This window comes from Octodon degus, unplaced genomic scaffold (assembly GCF_000260255.1).
Source record: "Octodon degus isolate 3935 unplaced genomic scaffold, OctDeg1.0 scaffold00032, whole genome shotgun sequence".
NCBI classification, from domain to species: domain Eukaryota; kingdom Metazoa; phylum Chordata; class Mammalia; order Rodentia; family Octodontidae; genus Octodon; species Octodon degus.
In genome coordinates, this window is record NW_004524608.1 from 2,628,350 (window position 1) to 2,646,806 (window position 18,457).

At 50.5% G+C, this 18,457-nt stretch overlaps 1 protein-coding gene across 1 annotated transcript in view; it reads left to right on the forward strand.

Annotated features, from left to right (window-relative positions):
• Window positions 1-18,457, forward strand: part of Kcnn3 (potassium calcium-activated channel subfamily N member 3) — a 156,721-nt gene that overhangs the window by 40,040 nt on the left and 98,224 nt on the right. The window contains exon 2 of the mRNA XM_004629804.2: window positions 7,541-7,636. Coding sequence (XP_004629861.1) covers window positions 7,541-7,636 — 96 coding nt within the window. The remainder of the gene's footprint in view (window positions 1-7,540; window positions 7,637-18,457) is intronic.

Genomic DNA, 18,457 nt, shown 5'->3' on the forward strand with positions numbered 1-18,457 from the left:
AAAAGCGTATTTTGGCTCAGTATTTAGGTGTCAGTCTATGATCCACTGGCTCCCAGGCAAGAATGCCATGCTGGAAGGACATGGTGGAGGAAAGCTCCTTGACTCATAGTTCCCAGAAAGCAGAGAGTGGGAGAGTCAGGGAGGAGGGGCCAGGGATCAGACTTAGTATCCACAGTCCTGATCCTCTACCCTCCCCAACACACCCAGAAGTGTATGCTTCACTGATCTCCAAGCATCTTTTAATCCACTCAAGTTGACACACAAGAGTAGCCATCATACCTGCTGTGTGCTGGACAATATTCTGAGCACAGGGACAATAAAGAGATACCAGGCACGGACAGCCCTGGAATGGATATGGGATCAAGGAAGGCCAGTGATGTTCTTTTCTTTTTTAATTGTGTGTGTGTGTGTGTGTGTGTGTGTGTGTGTGGCCAGCTCAGCCCACCAGGGGGCGGGGCTGGCTGGCATGTGGTGCTGGGGGATTGAACCGCGGTCCCTGTGCTTTGCTAAGCTTGTTCTAAGTAGGTGCTCTAGACCACTGAGCCATCTCTCCAGCCCAATGCTCTTGATATAGGTGCCCCCAGCTGAGGTGATGAGAATAGGACCTTGGGCACAGGCAGTGGCTGAGGAAGGCAAAGGAGGACGAAGCTCAGGGAAGCCATATGCTTATGGCTATAGATCAGACCCCTTCTGGACTCTGGCCAGCTGGCAGGGAATGACCTTGTGGGGTCTGGGGTTGAGAGGAAAGCGTGATGATTTAGCTGTAGCTCTCTATCCCCTGGAATAGGCCTCAGGATTCCTCAGTTGTGGGATGGGAGGGGAGCCAGAACAGGCTCCATGTAAAAAGCTGTGTTGGATACAGTCAGTGGCGGTGAGGTTGAACACCTGCAGTAGCCCCGGGACTGTGGTGAGGACACAGCTAGACCCACTCAAGGGCTCAGGACAGTGGGAAAGGTGCTTGGTGCTTGGATCCTTGTCTTCAAGCCGGACTCACAGTCAGCTACGAGGCCACTGGGCAGGAAGAGTCTTCTTTTTCTCCCTAAGAAATAGCACCTTTGGGAGAGGGCACTCCTGAAGCCCCTGTGCCCTCAGGCTGCTGGCCACACCTCACTCTGGGCTTCTGGGGTCAGGTCTAGCTGCTTCTCTGGCTGCCTGTCCAAGTTCTTGCCACACCCTGGTCGCTGGAGGCCAGAAGATCAGCGTGGAGGTTTTCTGTCTCTATCCAAGCTTCCTGCCTACTGTTGACTTCCCACCCTCTGGTCCTCCAGGGCCCCAGCTGCCTGGCTCTTGCTCTTGCCCTGTGAGCAGCACTGATCCCTCAGAAAGGTGTCTGGGGAGGAGAGGCACAGGTTACAGAAATGGGGGGGTGATGGGGTGCAATGGGGTGCAAAGGAAGCCCTTGGGGTTCCTTGCCTGGGCAAGTCTTGGGCAAGACTCAGGCTCAGCAGATGTGGCTGGAAGGGCTGGGAGTCCCAAGCATTTCATAATTGCCCATAACAGCATCTGGGCAGACCAAGTTCTCAGTAAGTACCTGTGGGAACGGGCAAGTGAAATCGCTGCAGAGTGCCGAAGGAGTCTTGCCGGAATGCATGAGGTTATTGTTGCAAACTGCGGTGACTGTAAAATGTGGATGTTGGAGCTGCATTCAGCATCTCAGGACTGAGGACTGGCAGGGTTTCCCTGCTGTCCCATCTGTGTGGCAAGAGAATAGGTATTTGGTTACAATTTGGAGATTTCTTCGTGTGGAAAAAGAATGAGTTTTGGGTTTTGCATTATCTATCTCCTGCCCAACACTGCAGGTAAAGGGAGGCCCAGAGAAGACAGGATGCAGAATATCTGAATGACTCCAAAGAGAACCCTGTGCCTAGGTTTTGGTAAGAGCCAGACTGGGAAGTCACTGACGGACGCTGGCAGCTCGGCCTGCGACCTGCGGGAAGGAACCTGAGTCTGAGGGAGAAAGGTCAGAAGCTGAGGTCACAGCAAGCAGCCAGGGTGGCGAAGGAGGCCCCGAGGTCCGCGTGCTGCTGTGGAAGCCCCAGGTGGAAGAGAGAGCCTTGGGTTTCCCTGGAGAGCGGCAGCCAGGGATGCTGTGGAGGAGAGGCCGGTTTAATCTGCATAGCATTAATTAGCACGAGTGTCTAATTAGGACAACCATTACACAGCCACAGCATTAAGCTGGTGCTGAATATCAATCAGTTTTGGAGACTCTCCATGAAATTGAAGGAAAAGTTGACCTTATTAAACAGAAAAGATTTCTAAATCAATTATTTCACAAATTGGATGTACAAAATGTAGGCGCGTGAGAGAAGCACAGCGGATCTTAATTCAGTAAACACTCTACATACAGACTCGTGGTGTCATTGCCTCTTTCCCTTTGGGGGTTTCAGCCAATGATGGAAATATGAATGGATCACACATGTTTATGGGTGCGCGTCTATGTGCGTGTGTGCGTGTACACACACACACACACACACACACACACGCACACACGAAGGTATCGGCTTGGTTAGGAAGACACCTGCATACCCCTTTCTCAAGTTCATATTTCTCTTTGGGTCGGTGCCCTGGTATGACTCTGCCTGAAAGCATAGTTTTCTGTTTTTTTCTAATGTGCTAAACAAGAAAACACACTCAGATCTCCCAGATCTCTGGGAAGATCTACTGTAATTATTACAGTTCTGGCCCATCTTTGGAAGCCATAGTGGGTCAGGAGAGCTACTGAGGGGCAGGGGAACACACTCCAGCATCGCCCAGCCTTGGGAGGGAAGGCTGGCTAGAGCAGCTCATTCCCAGAAGCAGTTACTGCAGGACCAGGTAGAGAGGAGGCTTGGGGGTTCGCAGCCCAGGAGGGTACAGAAGATCTGGGGGTAAGACCTGGCCTGATCGAATCTGACCTTTTTATTTGTTGGCCATAGCTGTGGAAAAGTTACTTGACTTCCTGGAGCCCCAGTTTCCACATCTGTCAAAGTGGGCTGATGATGTCCTCCTTCTCCTGTCACAGTGCTTCATCACGGATGGTTGTCACCGGTGGGACATCACAGGTCTGGGAAGGGCTGGCTCCTGGTCTGGAGTAACACTAATCTCCTAGGAATGGAATTCAGCCTCTCACCCTGGCAGGAGTGTCTCAGACAGCCCCCAGTGGGTGTAGCGCAGGTCTGCTGGGGTGACAGCTATGCACTGTCTCCAGGGAAGACAGTGAGCCAAGGAGAAGCATGCTGTACAGAAGAACCTGGCGTACAGCTAAAGTCTGGGTTACTCGTGTGTTCTTGGAAAATCCCTTTCAATTCTCCAAAGCTTGCTGTGTTCATTAGTAACAGAGACTTTCGACCTCAGAAGGGAGATGAGGGTTTGAGGAAGTGTGTGGAAGGCCTGTTCTACGATCTAATACATAATCAGGGCTTCATAAATGTGAGGTTAAAGTAAAAGTACTATTGCCAAGTGGTTTCAAGAAGCGCTTGTTAAACAGCTCTTGCACACTCAAAGCTGCAGGTAGGTTATGGGGGTCACTCAGTGTAGGTGTTCTTATGCTATGAATTCTGTAGACTGGAAGTTGAATGAAGCAAAAGGCCAGCTGGGGGTGGGGGGAGGTCCCAGCCTGGCTCCAGGCTTACAGAGGTCCCTTCTCTCTTGTGGAGCACATCACCTCCTGTTGCAAGTTGAGCGCTGGGGTCACAAATGTGTGCCACTGTGCCTGGCTCTGACAAGATGTTGGAAAGCCTGGCGCCTCAGGTCCTTTCGCCCCATTGCAGAGATGGACTGGAGGCGCCTGTGTATTGCTGAAGCCCCCCAGGGCAGGGCATGCGCTGCGCCATGAAGGCGGGTCGCACATCTGCGTGGAGGCTCCATCCTAGCAGCCTGGGGGCTCAGATTTTGAAGAATAAGTTTCTTTTATTATAAAAGTAGTTTATTCTCATTGTTGAAAATTTGAGGAAAGAATAAAAAACAATAAGAAGGAAAGTACCTGCTATCATGCAGGATATTTGATATATTTTCTGTCTTTCAGCATGAAAAAATATTTTCAAGAATGTGGGTTGAAAACTCTGGAAGACTGAGGCAGGAAGATCATAAGTTCAAGTCAAATTTGGTCAACTTAGAAAGACTTTGTCCCCAAATAACACATCAAAAAGTCTGGGGAGGCAGTGCAGTCCCTAGTAAAAAAAAAAAGGAAAAGGTCAGAATTTTTCACTTAGTACTGTATTCCTAACCTTTCTTAATACCTTCACATATTCTCCATAGTAGTGTCTTTTTGCAGACTGCATAATATTCCATCACAGAATGGTTCAAACTGAATGAGCTACTTGAATATTCTTGGGCCTTTAGCAATAACTTTAAAAAGATGACCATTACCAGTTGGGACATAGTTCCTGTACATCCTTGAGTGTTGCAGATTAGTATTCCATTGTTGAAAGTTTAGCGTCATAGAGGAGGCACTGACTGGTTGACCAGAAGACCTCCCAACTCCAAGGCCTCTTTTTGACCCTCAGCTGGCAGGGAGCCAGGACATAGGAGTGTGGTGGGCGCCTGCCACTGGCATCTGGCAGCTAATTAGCCACTCCTGTGTCACTGCTGTCATCCATATCAATTTTAAGCTTTGCTGGAGTTGAAGCAGTAGCAAAGAAAAGCTGATAATTCAACATTTTAACAAACAGGAGACATTGCAGGCCAGCTTGACTTCTTTGACAGTTTTCCAGCTGTACAATGATGGGTGACTTTTTTTTTTTTTTTTAATGAACATTACGGAGAATGCAGGAAATCTATAGTCTCTGGAGTCCTGTGGATCCAGCCCACAGACAGTGCAGTCTCCCCAAGGACCAGATGGCTCAGGAGGTCATCCTGGCCAAAACCAGGAAGGCTTCATTGGACAGGTTTCAAGTCTTAGGTCAAATAGGAGAAGCTTAAAGGAGACAAGCTAGCATCTGGGCTCTTTCCCTTCACCTCTCCCTCCAAAAATCATGGAAATAGACGTGGCTTGTGATTTGTGCCAAAATAAATAAATGAGATCAGCAATGTACAGCTGATCCCAAACCCTTTCTGGGGGTAGGCATGATGCTCCCCAGGTGCCTTCAGATCCCTTGGAGGAGAACACCATTGTCCCCTGTGGCTGGGAAACACTGTGTGCTGTCCCCAGGGAGGGTCTTCTTAGCCTGAAGCAGCCTGAGTGCCCCTGAACTCAAGGCCTGCTCTCTCCAGCCTGACTAGGTGTGGGAATGAGATGGTAGCCAGGCAGTGGGCAGTGTTTCTAAAAACTGGAGTCTTCTTGCAGGCTGGGACTACATTCCTTTTGTCCTAGAGACAGCCCTGTATGAGTGCACTCAGTAACCAGTGCAGACTTCTCTGCACTGATCTGTAGAGGAGAGAAGGAAAACTGACACCCCTCCAGTGCCAGGGATGCAGGGATAGGACCCAGGTCTCCAGCTTGCTAGACAAGTGCTTCATCACAGAGCCCCTCCCAGCCCCCAGCCTAGGCCGGCGAGGTCTAGAGACCCTGCCTGTTGATGAGCACCTCCTACGGTGTAGAAAGTCGGAGTTTGCATGTTATCCAGATAGACGCTTCTAGGAGCCCTCCGTGTACCCTATGGCACCTAGTGTGCTGTTGGGTGTCTAGCAGACACTCAAGAAATGAGAAGCAGTGGAAATTGTGAAAGAATGAGTTACTTCATTAGTTTTTCCTGGTGTCCCCTGTGCTAGCTTGTGCCTGGCGCAGAGTGGTGTTCAACAGCTGTATTGAAGAAATGAATGGTGAGATCGATAGACACCAGAGAGAGGCGTTTTCACTCTGCCCACCTCTGAGTGCCTTCTCCGACCCATCTACAGGCCCATGTCTCTCTGAGCTGCCCCAGCTACACTAGAGGTCTCGTTTCCTGGGAACCATACTCTATCTTTAAAACACCTTGTCTTTTAAAAATTTTTATTGATACATGATATTCATACACCTTTATGGGCTATAAGATGATAATTTCATATGGGTAGATACTGAGAAATGACGACTTCAGGGTAATGAGCATTTCCATCTTCTCAAACATTATGCATTTCTATACGTTGGGAACTCTTTTGCTCTTCTAGGTTATTTTGATATATATACATATTATTCTAAACATAGTTACCCAACTATGCTGTAGAAAACTAGAAACTAATTCTTGCCCTGAAGCAAATCTAACCATGCTTTGGTCCCTAGTTATAAGCAGTCAGCTCTGTTTAGGGCTACACCACATGTTTCTCTTTGAAGAGCAGGCCAGGGCCTGTGGGCAGTGCTCTGGGCTGGGGCTCAGAGGCCCGAGCTTTAAACTTCGGCACGGGCCACTCACTCCTCTGAGCCTCCACCTATAGTGACTGTGATGTTGGAACAGAGGCAAGGGCTGCTGTGAGGATGTTCAAGAACAAATATAGGAGACTGCCTTCTATACTATAAGGGTCATGCAGAAACCACACACCCCAATCAACAGCTTCGCTGAGGACAGGGGCTGTTTCTGAGGTGTTCAGGACCAAGCACAAGAACCACGCAGCAAGGGCTTGGAGGTGCTGCCTGTGTCTCGCTGCCACCTCTGCTCAGGTCTGTGTTCCTGGGGCTATCTCTGGGCTTCCAGTGCCACATCCCAAGACCCAACCAGATGCTGTGCTGTGACAGACAGCGTGAAACAGTCATGGTGGCCAGTGTGACCTAGCTAGGAGCTGTAGTAGCACTTTCCTTGTCCTAGCTCCTTTGATTTCTGTAACAGTCCCATGAGGTCCATACTAATATTATCCCATCCAACACAAGAGGCCACTGGGTACAGGGGGCAGAGTGATGGGCCTGAGGTCACACAGCTCCGAGCGGGTATGTGAGGCTCTGGGCCCAGCAGACTGGCTAAGAGCTCAAGCTCCTGCAGAACATAGGCCAACAAGTTCTGTTAGCCATGCCAGGTGGGGCTGCTGTGAAGGGGCGTGCAGCTGCCCCTCCCTTCCTATCAGAAGGACCCTCAGGGCCTGTGCTCACCCACAGCCCCTCCCTGTTCCTTGCTCCTCTCCTTCCCCCAGCAGCTCTGATGCTGCTTTTGCCTCTCTCCTGCCCTTGGCCTATGCCAGGAGTTGCCACCAGCTGCCAGGACTTTCTAATTCTTTCCTAAAAGAATTCTGCATTGTCAGAGATGGACGGGACTTGGAAATCCTCTGCTTCTGGTTTGTTAAGAGAAAACAGAGACCTGAGCTGGCATCATACGGCTGCTCAAACCAAATAATAGTAGCATAAAAAAGAATTATGTTCTCATGACTTATGAGCGCGGAGGCAAAAATTCTAAATAACATATCAGCACACGGAATCCAGCCAGGTATAGCAAATATAATACATCATACCTGGGCAGGTTTCATCCCGAAAATGCAAGAATGATCTAATCAAAAACAGGCTCTGAGGGGCAGCTCTGGAGACAGCGCTGACTAGACACAGTACAGTAAGTCTCCTGCTGCCAGGAGGGGTTGGGGACAGTCCTTCCTCTGTCCCTGCTCAGGTGAAAGTGAGATGCTCCTTTCCTGGCCTTCCCTAATTCTTTTTCCATTTCTCCTGCAGGATTCCATGTTTTCGTTGGCCCTGAAATGCCTTATCAGTCTGTCCACCATCATCCTGCTGGGCTTGATCATCGCTTATCACACACGTGAAGTCCAGGTAGGTGCCTGCTCTCCCCTCACACAGTGCCCATTAGTTTGACCTTGCTCTGGGTCAAGTGTCCCCCTGTCTCCAAGCAGCAATTTGGGTGATTTTTACAAGATGCTGCTTAACATCTTGGTTGTTCTCTTCTGGTTTGGACCCTCCTGGGGGAGAGCATTGCAGGGCATTATCTTCATCCAGGGGTCTAGGCAGCAGACACGAGGCTGTACTGCTCCACATCCTCACTAGCACCATGGGCTGTGGGAACCTCTTTTCTGACTTTCAGGCACTGAATCAGTCCCTGCAGTGAGGCAGGTGTGCGTCGAGCTTCCCCTGCACATGCACACACATGCACACATGCTTCACTGAATACCAACAGGAGCCTATGCGTGGGCTCCATCCCCAAGTATACCAGCCTGGGAGGTCCCATCTTCTGGATGACTCCATCCAGAAGTCTGATGTGGTAGAAGAGGTTTCTGTTCTTGCTGCAAGAGTGACGCAGTACCTAGGAAACCACTGGCTGGGCCCCTGGATGCATTTCCAGCTTGGCTGATGGACGCAGATGGTTCGACCTGGGCTAGGAGGGTCAGCCAGGAACGGGCAACCCAGAGGCGTCCTATGCCAGTGAGCTCATTACCCAGCCCTGCAGCTGATCATCTCAGCTATGGACCTGGTAGCCCAAGGTATTCAGATGTTTTTCCTCATGTACATATGATTCTGGAACCCATCCCAGTCCTTTGGCTGGAGGAACATAGATAGATTCACATCTGGGTAGTAGGCAAGAGGTTGATGAAGACCAGAATTCACAGGCAGCAAAGCTGGAGTTGATCTTGGCTGTGACCTCTTCTCTCTGTATGTCTTCGGGCAGCCTTATGACCTTTGCCAGGTTTCTCTCTCCTCATCTGGAACATGGGGGCTTTATTCCAACTTTGCTGGGCTGCTGTGAGGGTGGAATGAGGAGCGGGTAGGACAGTGCACTGTGCTACTATTCAATAGTACTGTACAAGTCCAGACCTTTTCATTGGCTCCATAGCCAGAGCTGCATGAGACCGCACAGTCCTCCTGCCTTAGCCTCCCAAGTGCTTGGATTATAGGCGTGCGCCACCAGGCCTAGCCAAATCCAGGTCCTTTAGTGCCTCAGTGTCTTAGGGTTACAGCAGTGGTACTGATATTGCGCAGAAGCCTTCTGGTCCTAAAGAGGGGTTCTGCTTTCCTGTCAAGTGTCAGGCTGTAGCAGCTGGACAGGATGTAGAGGCTTGGAGGCTGGGCCACCTTGGCAGGCTCCAGTCTGGGACAGCCAGAGGACGCTAATCCAGATGCTCCACTCTCTGGCCTCTGGAACCATGGGTGCTTGGACCAAGGCTGTACAGAAGGCTGAGAGTCCAGATGCTGCCAGACAGCTTGCTTCCTGGAGCCTGGACTGGACAGAGCTGGTGGACAGATGAGGAGAACAGGTCAAGGAATCAGGACAAGAGAGGTGTTGCCAGTCTAGTCTCCAGGCCTGAGATCCAGGTGCTCCTTCAACCTCTGGCAGTTCTCATCTGTAGGGGTTCTATGTTATTATGTCATCCTGACCTATGAAGGAAGGTGTCTCAGTGGCCAAAGAGAGTGGAGAATGATCAAACTCAGCTCCATGCAGGCTGAAGGGAGGCTCCAGTTCCCTGCCTTGGATCTGTCGGGCTTCAGGACTTCTTTGTTCTTCTCCAGGCCTGGGGAGGGGCAGATTTGGGTGTTTCTGCCACTGATTTTTTTGGGGTGCTTGTTCTGCTGCAGGGCCTGCAGCCCTCACACCTGACTTAGCCAGGCTGCACTCTGGCCTCAGCTCTGGCCTGGAGCTGGGCACCTTGGTCCCACCCTCTGCTTGGGTCCAGTCCCTGTTTCAGCCCCGCCCCCCCGCAGCAGACCACACCCTCTCTAGATCACTCATCTCAGCCCTGCACTCACAGTGTGAATTCTGACTCAAGACACTTCTGTCTATGGTCTCTGGCCCCATAGCAAATTCCCAGAGCCTCAGTTTCCCCACTTGCGCTATGGGAGTCACATCACTTACTTTGTTGGAACTCTCCAGGGTGTTGGAAACAGGGCAGAGTACAGTGGGATTCATGAAGTAGAAATTTTGATCCTTTTCTGATCACCTCTTCTAGTGGGCCTTAGCACATGCCTCTTGGGCCAAATGGTCACTGTCACAACTGCCCAGTCCTGGCAAGCAGCTGGCTTCCTCCCTGTTCTGGCTGGCCCTGTCAACACTCTGGTCCCGTAGCTCCTGTGACCTTGTCCCCTACCATTCCCGTACCAGCCATCATGTGAGAATACTCATCAGCCCCTGGGCCTCCACTTTCCTGTCACATTCTCTCTGTAGCTGGTGGCCTTCTCCTGTGGGGGGCAATGAATGGCTTGGACCAGACGGCAATTGGAGGAGGGTTTGCTCCTGGGATGTACCCCACTAGCCAGATTATAGTTTTCAGTGTGTCTCTCCCCTGCCTCGGGACAATAATGTCGTTAATCTTTGTGTTTCCAGAGACCCGCAGTGTCTGACAAGGAGCAGATGCTTACAGTGCATTTTTGAGTGAAAGGGTGTTGGATTCAAGACATCTGGTTGGGGCTGAGTGTGCGCTCAGTGGTAGAGCATTTGCCTAGCATGTGCGAGGCCTGGGGTTTGTGCAAAATGCATGAAGAAAAGAGACAGGCAGGCAGACATCTGGTTTCTAGTTTGTGATCTTGGGCCTCAGTTTCCTTATCTGTTAGTTTGGGGTCCCAAGCCTCCTCACTTAGGGGTGGTAGCTCAGCAGCTGGAGGCCTGTTTCCTGAGTAGAAGGAGGTGCTATCCTGAGTGTGACCCACAGCTGCTGAGCTTTAGGGCTTGGAAACACCCTCCTCAGGAGAGGCCAGCCACTGTGGCCGCTGCTGGGAGGGGTGGTGGGGGCTGGCTGTGGTTGTCCCATCTCCTGGGGGTGATGTTGGGGGATTTTGTTAAGAATATACTCACTACTTTTCCCATCCAGAATAGTTGTTGGTCACTCAACTAAATTTTAGTGGGGACCAGATGACCATTCCGTGTCCTCTGTCCCTGCCCCAGATGATCATAGGCAGGCCTAAGGCCTGGCACAGCACACCCTCGACTGAATTCCTGTTTCTTAGTTTAGATGACTGTGTTCTGGAGGAAGAGAGCTCTGGAAAGCTGTTGGGTAGCTCTCAGCCACACTCTCAGAGCTGCTGAGGCTCAGGGCTGGAAGGCTGTCACATGTGACTTATTTTGCTCTCCCACTGTCCTAGTCATCCCGTGCTGCTGCTGTGATGCAATAACTGAGACTAGAAATTCATTTCTGTCAGTTCTAGAGACTGGGAAGTCCAAGATCAAGGTGCCAGTAGGTTTGGTTGTCCTGCTCTCTGCTTTTAAGATGGGACCTCGAAAGAGGACGGCTATGCCCTTAAGGAGACTGAATGTTTGTGAAACCTCTTTGAGAAGAACCTTAGTTCCATTCATAAGGGAGGAGGCCCCATGACCAGTGGCTCTATTTGTCCTGTCCCACTGGCAATACTTAAATCTTGGAGGGAACATACTCCAAACACCACACCCACACCCAACCCTGGTAAGACTGCGTTTGGCTCTGTGAGCACTGCGTGACAGGAAGTTGACTGCCCCTTGGGGAGGCTCTCCCACTAATGGGCAGCAAGCATCTTTAGAAAGTCTGCCTTTGGGCTTGAGGGGAGATGGCTCCCTGGAACTCTCTCCCAGCACTAGTTCTGCCTGTGGAGCAGAGAAAGCAAGCACTTGTGGTCACCTCTGTCATTTGAAGAGGGTCAGCTCATCTGTTATGGTGTAGGCCTTGATGTTCCACTAAAGCTTCATGTGACCACAGCTGGGACCATTGGAAGGTAACTGGTATTGTGGTTACTCACTGATAGGAGGTGGGGCCTGGTCAGAAGAGGCCATGGGTGTGGACTGGAAGGTTATATCTGCTTTCCCGCCTCCTCCTTGCTTCTCTTTACTTCCTGTCCACCATGCCATGAGTGATCTATTGTCCCCTTCCAGGCTCTCTGCTGTGCCATCCTACCATGAAGCCAGCTGGTTCTGGACTAAAATGTGGCCAGAACCACCTTCTCCTCCTTTAAGTTGTGGGTGTCTGGTATTGTGTGTCAGCAGAGAGAAGGTGACTAAGACATTCTCCTTCCCTGCTCCCGTCTTCTCACGGTGTCTTGGAGCACAGCTTTCAAAGACTGTGTCCTGGTAAGAGATGAAACACAAAAGCAACTCAATTTACTTATTTACTAAAACTGAAAATCGTGTCTTCCCTTGGAGAGTCTGTTCACTCCTACAGTTTTGCTGTCACCAACAAGTCCCAGATCAGCGGTGCCAGCCTCTTCTGCCTAAGACACAGACTCATGTTTCAGATGCCATTGGCACAGCCCTGGCGGAACCCATAGAGCTCTACTGCTTTACTGCTCCCCTCTGCTCCCGCTCAATGACCAGCCAGTCCACCCAGTCCAGTCCTTGCTTCAGCGTGTATTTAATGAGGCTGTACTTTGTGTGGAGCCTGAGGACAGGTGCCCAGCTCTCTAGGCCAGAAACTCTGAAATAACTCTTGCTTCTTCAGGGGGCCACCAACCTGGAGTGACCTTGGAGGCTCTAATTGGTGTCGCTGGTGCCATCTGAGAAGGCAGGCTGGGGAGTGGCTGCCAGTGCTCTTCAGAGCAGCCCCCTTGGTGCGTATCGCGTGCTTGGTTCCACCTTGGTGTATGTGATGGCATTTAGAGAGTACTTAAATCATCTTAGCTATCTGCTTCCTGTAAAATGGGACTAACCTACCACAAAGGGTTGCTGCACAAATTGAATCAGAGAATCAGTGAAGAATGCCTTGGCTTAGATGAGACCATGGCTGCCTGGTGGAGGTCTCAAAATAAACAAAGGCTCTGGCATGGGAAATTGCAGAGTGCATTTGGTATTCTTTAAGACGAGGTCCTGGACAGTAGGGTGGAGTTACTCTGGAGGGTGGGTGGCCTGCTGGTGGCTTGTTCACCTTGGTGAAGGGTTGTGGAAAGTCCTACAGGTAGTGGTGGGAACTGTGAAAGATTTCAAGATGGAGAAGATAATCAGACAGGCATTTTACAGCGGGCTGTCTACCAACGGTATGCAAATGTTGGAAGAGCCAACTTCAGATGCAGGAAGGCAGTTAGAAGCACGATAGCGTGGTGTAAGTGTTTCGGTGGCGATGCTGGGGCAGGCTGAGCAGCTGTGCCTGAGTGGTGCTGAATAACTGGAATTGACAGGACAAGGTGACCAGTTAGATGCAGGTGCTGTCTGCGGAGAGAGGGAGGACTCTCCTGATCGCTTGGGTAACTCAGTGTGTGAGAAAACCATTCATCAGTAGCAAAACCACAGAAGGTAGGGCTAGGGAGATGGCTCAGTAGAATAAGTGCTTGCCTGGCAAGCGCAAGAGTCTGAGTTCAATCCCTGGTTCCGAAACAAACAAACAAACAAACAAAAACAAACACCACAGAAGTAGGTCACAGTGGCGAGTAGAAGAATTTTATTTTAGGTCATGTTGAGTTGGAGGTTGGGGCGCGTATCCAACTGCCTCCAGGACAGTGATAAGGGCTAAAATTGCAGGACAGATCCATGGAGCCATTGACATATGATGTATAGGTGGAGGAAGAGCCTGAGAAGGAACAATGAGGAAGATCAGAGGGGACCTAGAGGAGAGAAAAGCAGGGAGCCATCTACTGTCCCACAGGCAGAGAAGGAGTCCATGGACACACCCATCCTCTGCTCTAGGCCCTCATCAGGGCAGTCACTGGGGGCCAAGTGAGAAGAAGACAGTGGAGATCACGAATTGGGGCCACTCGTGTGGCTGTGAGTGGAGGGAAAGCAGAAGGGCATCTGGAGATGCCACCGTGCCAAGGGAGGTGTGGCTGGGCTGTCTCTGTAGGCTGGAGAGACCGCGGGAGGCTGGCAGTGATGGCGAACATACTAGAGAAGCAGTTTCTCCCCTCCAGTTAGGACACGGGTGCCCAAACTGCAACACAAACCCACTTATTATCGCAAAGTGCCAACACGGAATGAAACCTGAACACTGAGGTTTTACTTTAGAAAAAACTATTCCTACATCAACATTTTTTTAAGGGGCCAGCCAAATAGCTCAGTGGATTAAAATGCTTGAAAGCAGGTTCAGGGGCTGGGGGTTCGATCCCCGGGCCTGCCATGCCACCACTGCCCCCAGGGTGGGCTGAGACAGCAGTTGAGACTGGATGTGGTGGCACACACCTATAATCTCAGCTCCTGAGAGGCTGTAAACAGGCAGATCACTATGAGTCCGATCTAGTAGTGAGACCCTGAAGAAAATAGAGCCTTCCCTAAAATACAAAAAAAAAAAAAAAGAAAGAAAGAAAAAAAGAAAAGAAAAACCAAAAAAACCAAAGCCAAAAACAAAACAAGAAATCCACATTTTTTGTCTTAAAAGAAAAACATGCACATCATAGATTTGCCACCACTGGTCTATAGGCTGTCATCCAGGAGCCAGTTGACCGGAAGAGGAAATGAGCAGAGGCTCAGTTCCTGGAGGGGAGAAACTGCTTCTCTAGTATGGGGGAGGGGAGGAAGGAAGTACCCAGAGAGGACTGAGTGCCTGGTGCAAGCCTTGAGGACCTTGAGCAGTGGTAGAGTTCGGATTGTCTGGGACCTAGATGGAGATTTTAGAGGTCATTAATTCTTGTTCATGACTATTGACCATATATGAAGTAAAATGCATCAATTAAATTAAAGGGTGGGGTTTATCCTCTCTTGTTTGGGGGTGCTGGTCCCTTTGAAATCTAACATAAGCCTCTGGAGGCTTCTTCAGTTTTCTTCAGACTTGACTAAATCATTATTACAGGGACAAGACATGAGCCTTCAATCTCATGAGCTTGAAAGACAAGGGACTGAAAAAAGGGGAGACTTCTCATTTATTAGGGATATAAAAGTGTATTTTTTTATTAAATACCAATAAAGTTCTCAGTGGACAGGGACATTACTTCATATTACAGGTAATAAATTATATTTAAGAGACAGCTCAATGGTAAGAAGGCTCACCTGGTGCAGCGTGATTGTCCGAGACACTGGAGAGTCCTCTTGGGTACGTAGACCGTGTTGTCATGGGCATAGACGTCTGCGATGCAGGAGGAGCCTCTGGTCCACATGCTTGTAAGTTAGTGCCATCTTCCTGACAGGCAACAGGCAGGGTGGCTCACACTGTCTTGCTCTCTGTCTCCTCTTCTGTTTTCCCTATTAATAGGAGGGCTCAAGTCACATCCTGGGAGGTGACGTGATGCGAGTGACACAGCAGAGCTCTCCTTTGGCTTTTCCGAATTAGCTAGTTAACTCAGCAATCATCTACGGCAGGACTACTTTGTATCAGGCATGATCCGGAGGTGCCTCAGTCTTGACTGCTGCCATTGAAACCTGCTTGTCCTAGACGTTGGTCCCCTCTGCGTCAGTCAGTAGCACAATACTAGGACGTGTGTGAGCTACGGTGTTGGCCACGAGGAGGGAGTTGTGCTTTTCCCTGAAGGGTGGGACAGGTTCTCAGGAGCTGACCTGAGACCTGAGTGTACCAGGAACAGAGATGCTGTGTTTCGGGGACAGAGCCAGCCTGGAATATTTCAGCAGAGTGAGGGAAGAGGAGAAGGAAGTTTTATTTGTCCTCCAAGGGCTGCTGGAGGCTGCTGGGATTGCCATCTTTTTTGCAGATGCCTGATATTCCTTGGCTGGTTGGTTGATGGATTCACTTTGTCTTCACTCAGCTCTGAGAACTGGCCTTGTCTGGTCTGAGTTTGTCAGCTGTGTAAACTAAGGGTGATGAGCACAGAAATGGGTGCTTGGGTGGTTCCAGTCCTGGAGGCTTGCTTTTGAGCTCCACAAGGAAATCCAGGATGGCCATCTCCGCCAAGCCCACACTCGTCTCCAGCTCCCCTGTCAATTATAATCTCAGCATATAGAGGAAATTGCAAACAGGGAGGGTACTTCAAGGGATGTGCTGCTGGGCTGCCCCGTGTGGCCTCAACCTTCCTACCCAGTCCACTTGTGCCTGGTAGGGCTAGAAAGAAGGAAGGAAGGGAGAGGAGGCAGTAGAAGCTGCACCCCAACTGGGCCCAACATTTGGGACACGTGAGACACGGTCAGACATCCCTGAAGACAGGTTCTGTGGTCAGCACCTGGTGGATGATGGATCGCTACCCTTTGTCCATAATTCTTAATTTGGGACCTGTGTCTATAGATTCTCAGGCCTTTGGCCTGCGGGTTTCATCTTCTTGACTTGTAGGTCTCTGCACCATTGCTCCTCTAGGAACCTCTTCTGGCCACCCCTCTGTAACAAGGTACACCTTCAGCAGGTGACTTAGTCTCAGCTCTGGCCTGTCATTGTATGTCTGACAGTGGACTGTCAGCGCTACAGCTTGTGGGTCCCCTGGGCTCTGTGGCGGGTTCCATGGCCGTGGAGACTTCGCTGGATTCATTTTCTTATCCCAAAGCTGAGAGAGAAAGTCTGGCACATAAGAGCGTAGGTTGAGTAAATGATCAAATGCATGGCAAATCCGGGGCAGGGTGGCAGATCTAGGCCCCTTCCTTCTGTAGAGAAAAGTGGTCTCCAAAAGGCAGAAAGACTGACATGAAGTCTATTGTGCTGGCTTCTAGGATGCAGCTGATTTTGGCATACAGAGGGCTGGGGTCCCAGCAGGCTGGCCCCTGAGCTGGCCTCACCCATGGTGGCCCTCTCTGCCACCCTCTGGTCAGCTGCCTCAGTCCTGGTGTGTGTTTCCTCAGATCTGCGGCTGGCCATGGATTACCATGGTTACCACACCAGCCTTGGAAATCTCCGTGTATCATTGTGATTTTATTCGCTAAATATTTAAACACTTGGGTTAACCCCTTCTGCCTCCCAGAGGGCTTGCTGCTTGGCTGCCCCTTGCTGTGGGTGTGAAGGCGTGGCTGATCTGCCCAGCCCTGCCTGCTGCTTAGGAGGACATCAAGGCTTGATTTTCCGGGGTTTGACTGAATTGGCTTCTGGTTTTGTCACTTAGAAATGTCATTCTGCATCACACTGCTTCCTAACAGGGCGTGTGCTGTGTGTGCTAACAGGTGTGAAGGCCCCTGCCCTGGGCATGCTGAGACCTGGCCCCGCAGAGAGGCTCAGCCCCGTCCCCCACGTCAGCCTGTTGGGGCCCCACCCACTTCCAGGCCACCCTTGCCCAGTCCTCTAGGCACTCCCTCTGTTCCAGGAGTCCCGGAAGGGAAGGACTTTGAGAGGAAATGTTTGGGAGGAGGTATGTTTGTGAATGGAAAGATCCTCTCCCACTCCTCTGCTTGCTCGAGACAGGCCTTGCGAGCTGAATCCACCTGGTTATGTGTTACCATGGAAACCACGCACTTGTCCTCACCCCGGGCTATGTGAAGTGAGGGGGCGTGGGCACCTACTCAAGGAGCTTGGCGTCATTCGGTGACGTAAGACTTTGCTGTCACAATAATGGCAGCAGCCTGCCTTCCTCAGGGGCTCACCCCTGGCAAATCCTCTGCCACTTTACATGGGATGAGAAGCCTTGTCCCTGGATGGCTGGGATACTGATCATTGTATGAGCTTGGACAGGTTATTTCCTCCAGCTCAGCTTCAGCATTACTGTCTGTGCAGTGGGCAGATTGGACCAGATCATCTCTGCGGCTTCAGACTGAATCGAGGATTGTGTATGTGAATGATGCTGAGTGACAAGGAGGGAGAACTGTAAGGAGAGTAGCTAGAACAGTGACTGACACAGTGGCCCACTGTAGGCCCCATAGGAGGTCCCTGTGGGGGCCATGTAAGCAACTTGGTCTTTTTCCTAGTAGCCAAGGGTCAGAACTGGTTCCCCATCCCCACCCTAACAGAGCCTCAACCATCAGGAAGACAGTTCTTTGACTCCATCATCTCAAGGTTGAAAGGTAACTCCTCTCAGGTCTCTCACAAATATAAGTTGGTCAGCCCTCGTCAAGCTTTACGATAATTAAAGGAAGCGACCAGACTTCCTTCCTCAGCTCTCAATTCCAGCCTCCTTCCACGTAGGCAAATTCACTTCTCCAAAGTCCCTGGGGAGCAAGATTACTTAATAGAAACTTCCATTTGTGAATATGCCCATGCGAGTGTCTGTGGTTTAATTCTTCCTGTTTTGCCTGTTAATATTTGTTTTTACTGTAGATCTTTTCCTCCATGGTGGCAGTTATTCATTGGAGGTGTCCATCCATGCCCCCATGTGTGTCTGTGCCCTCACAGGCTACTGAACTCCACTGTCTGGAGACTGATCTGACAGCACCACTGGGGTTCCATGTACACTTCAGATTGAGAAATGCTGGCTTCTTGGTCTTTTCCTATGAGCTCAGTGAGAGTAATGGATCCTTTCATCTTTTCTGTTGTCATCCCTGGAGTGTCTGATAAAGACTGCTGCACAGAGTGGGAGCTCAGGGGTGCTCAAACAAGGCTTTGACATTCCTAAGGTTTGGAGACCTGGGAAGTGCTATAGAATGTTCAGTGTTTAGAGACCTCTGAACAATTGCCATTGTTTTGTACTAATGTATTTATCACAGTTTCATCAAGGTGAAAAGATACCTGACATAAACAATGGAGAGGAGATAAAGTTTGTTTTGGCTCTTGGTTTCTAAGGTTGCACCCTATGGTCACCTGACTTCATCCCTTTCAGGCCTGCAGTGAGACAGAGATGTCATGGGGAGGGGTGTGGCAGAGAAAAGCTACTCATACAGGGTGGCTGGAAGCAGAGAAAGAGCCTGAGCAGAAGGGGCCAGGGCCCAGCTAAGTTCCCAAGGACACGTCCCCTTCAACGAGC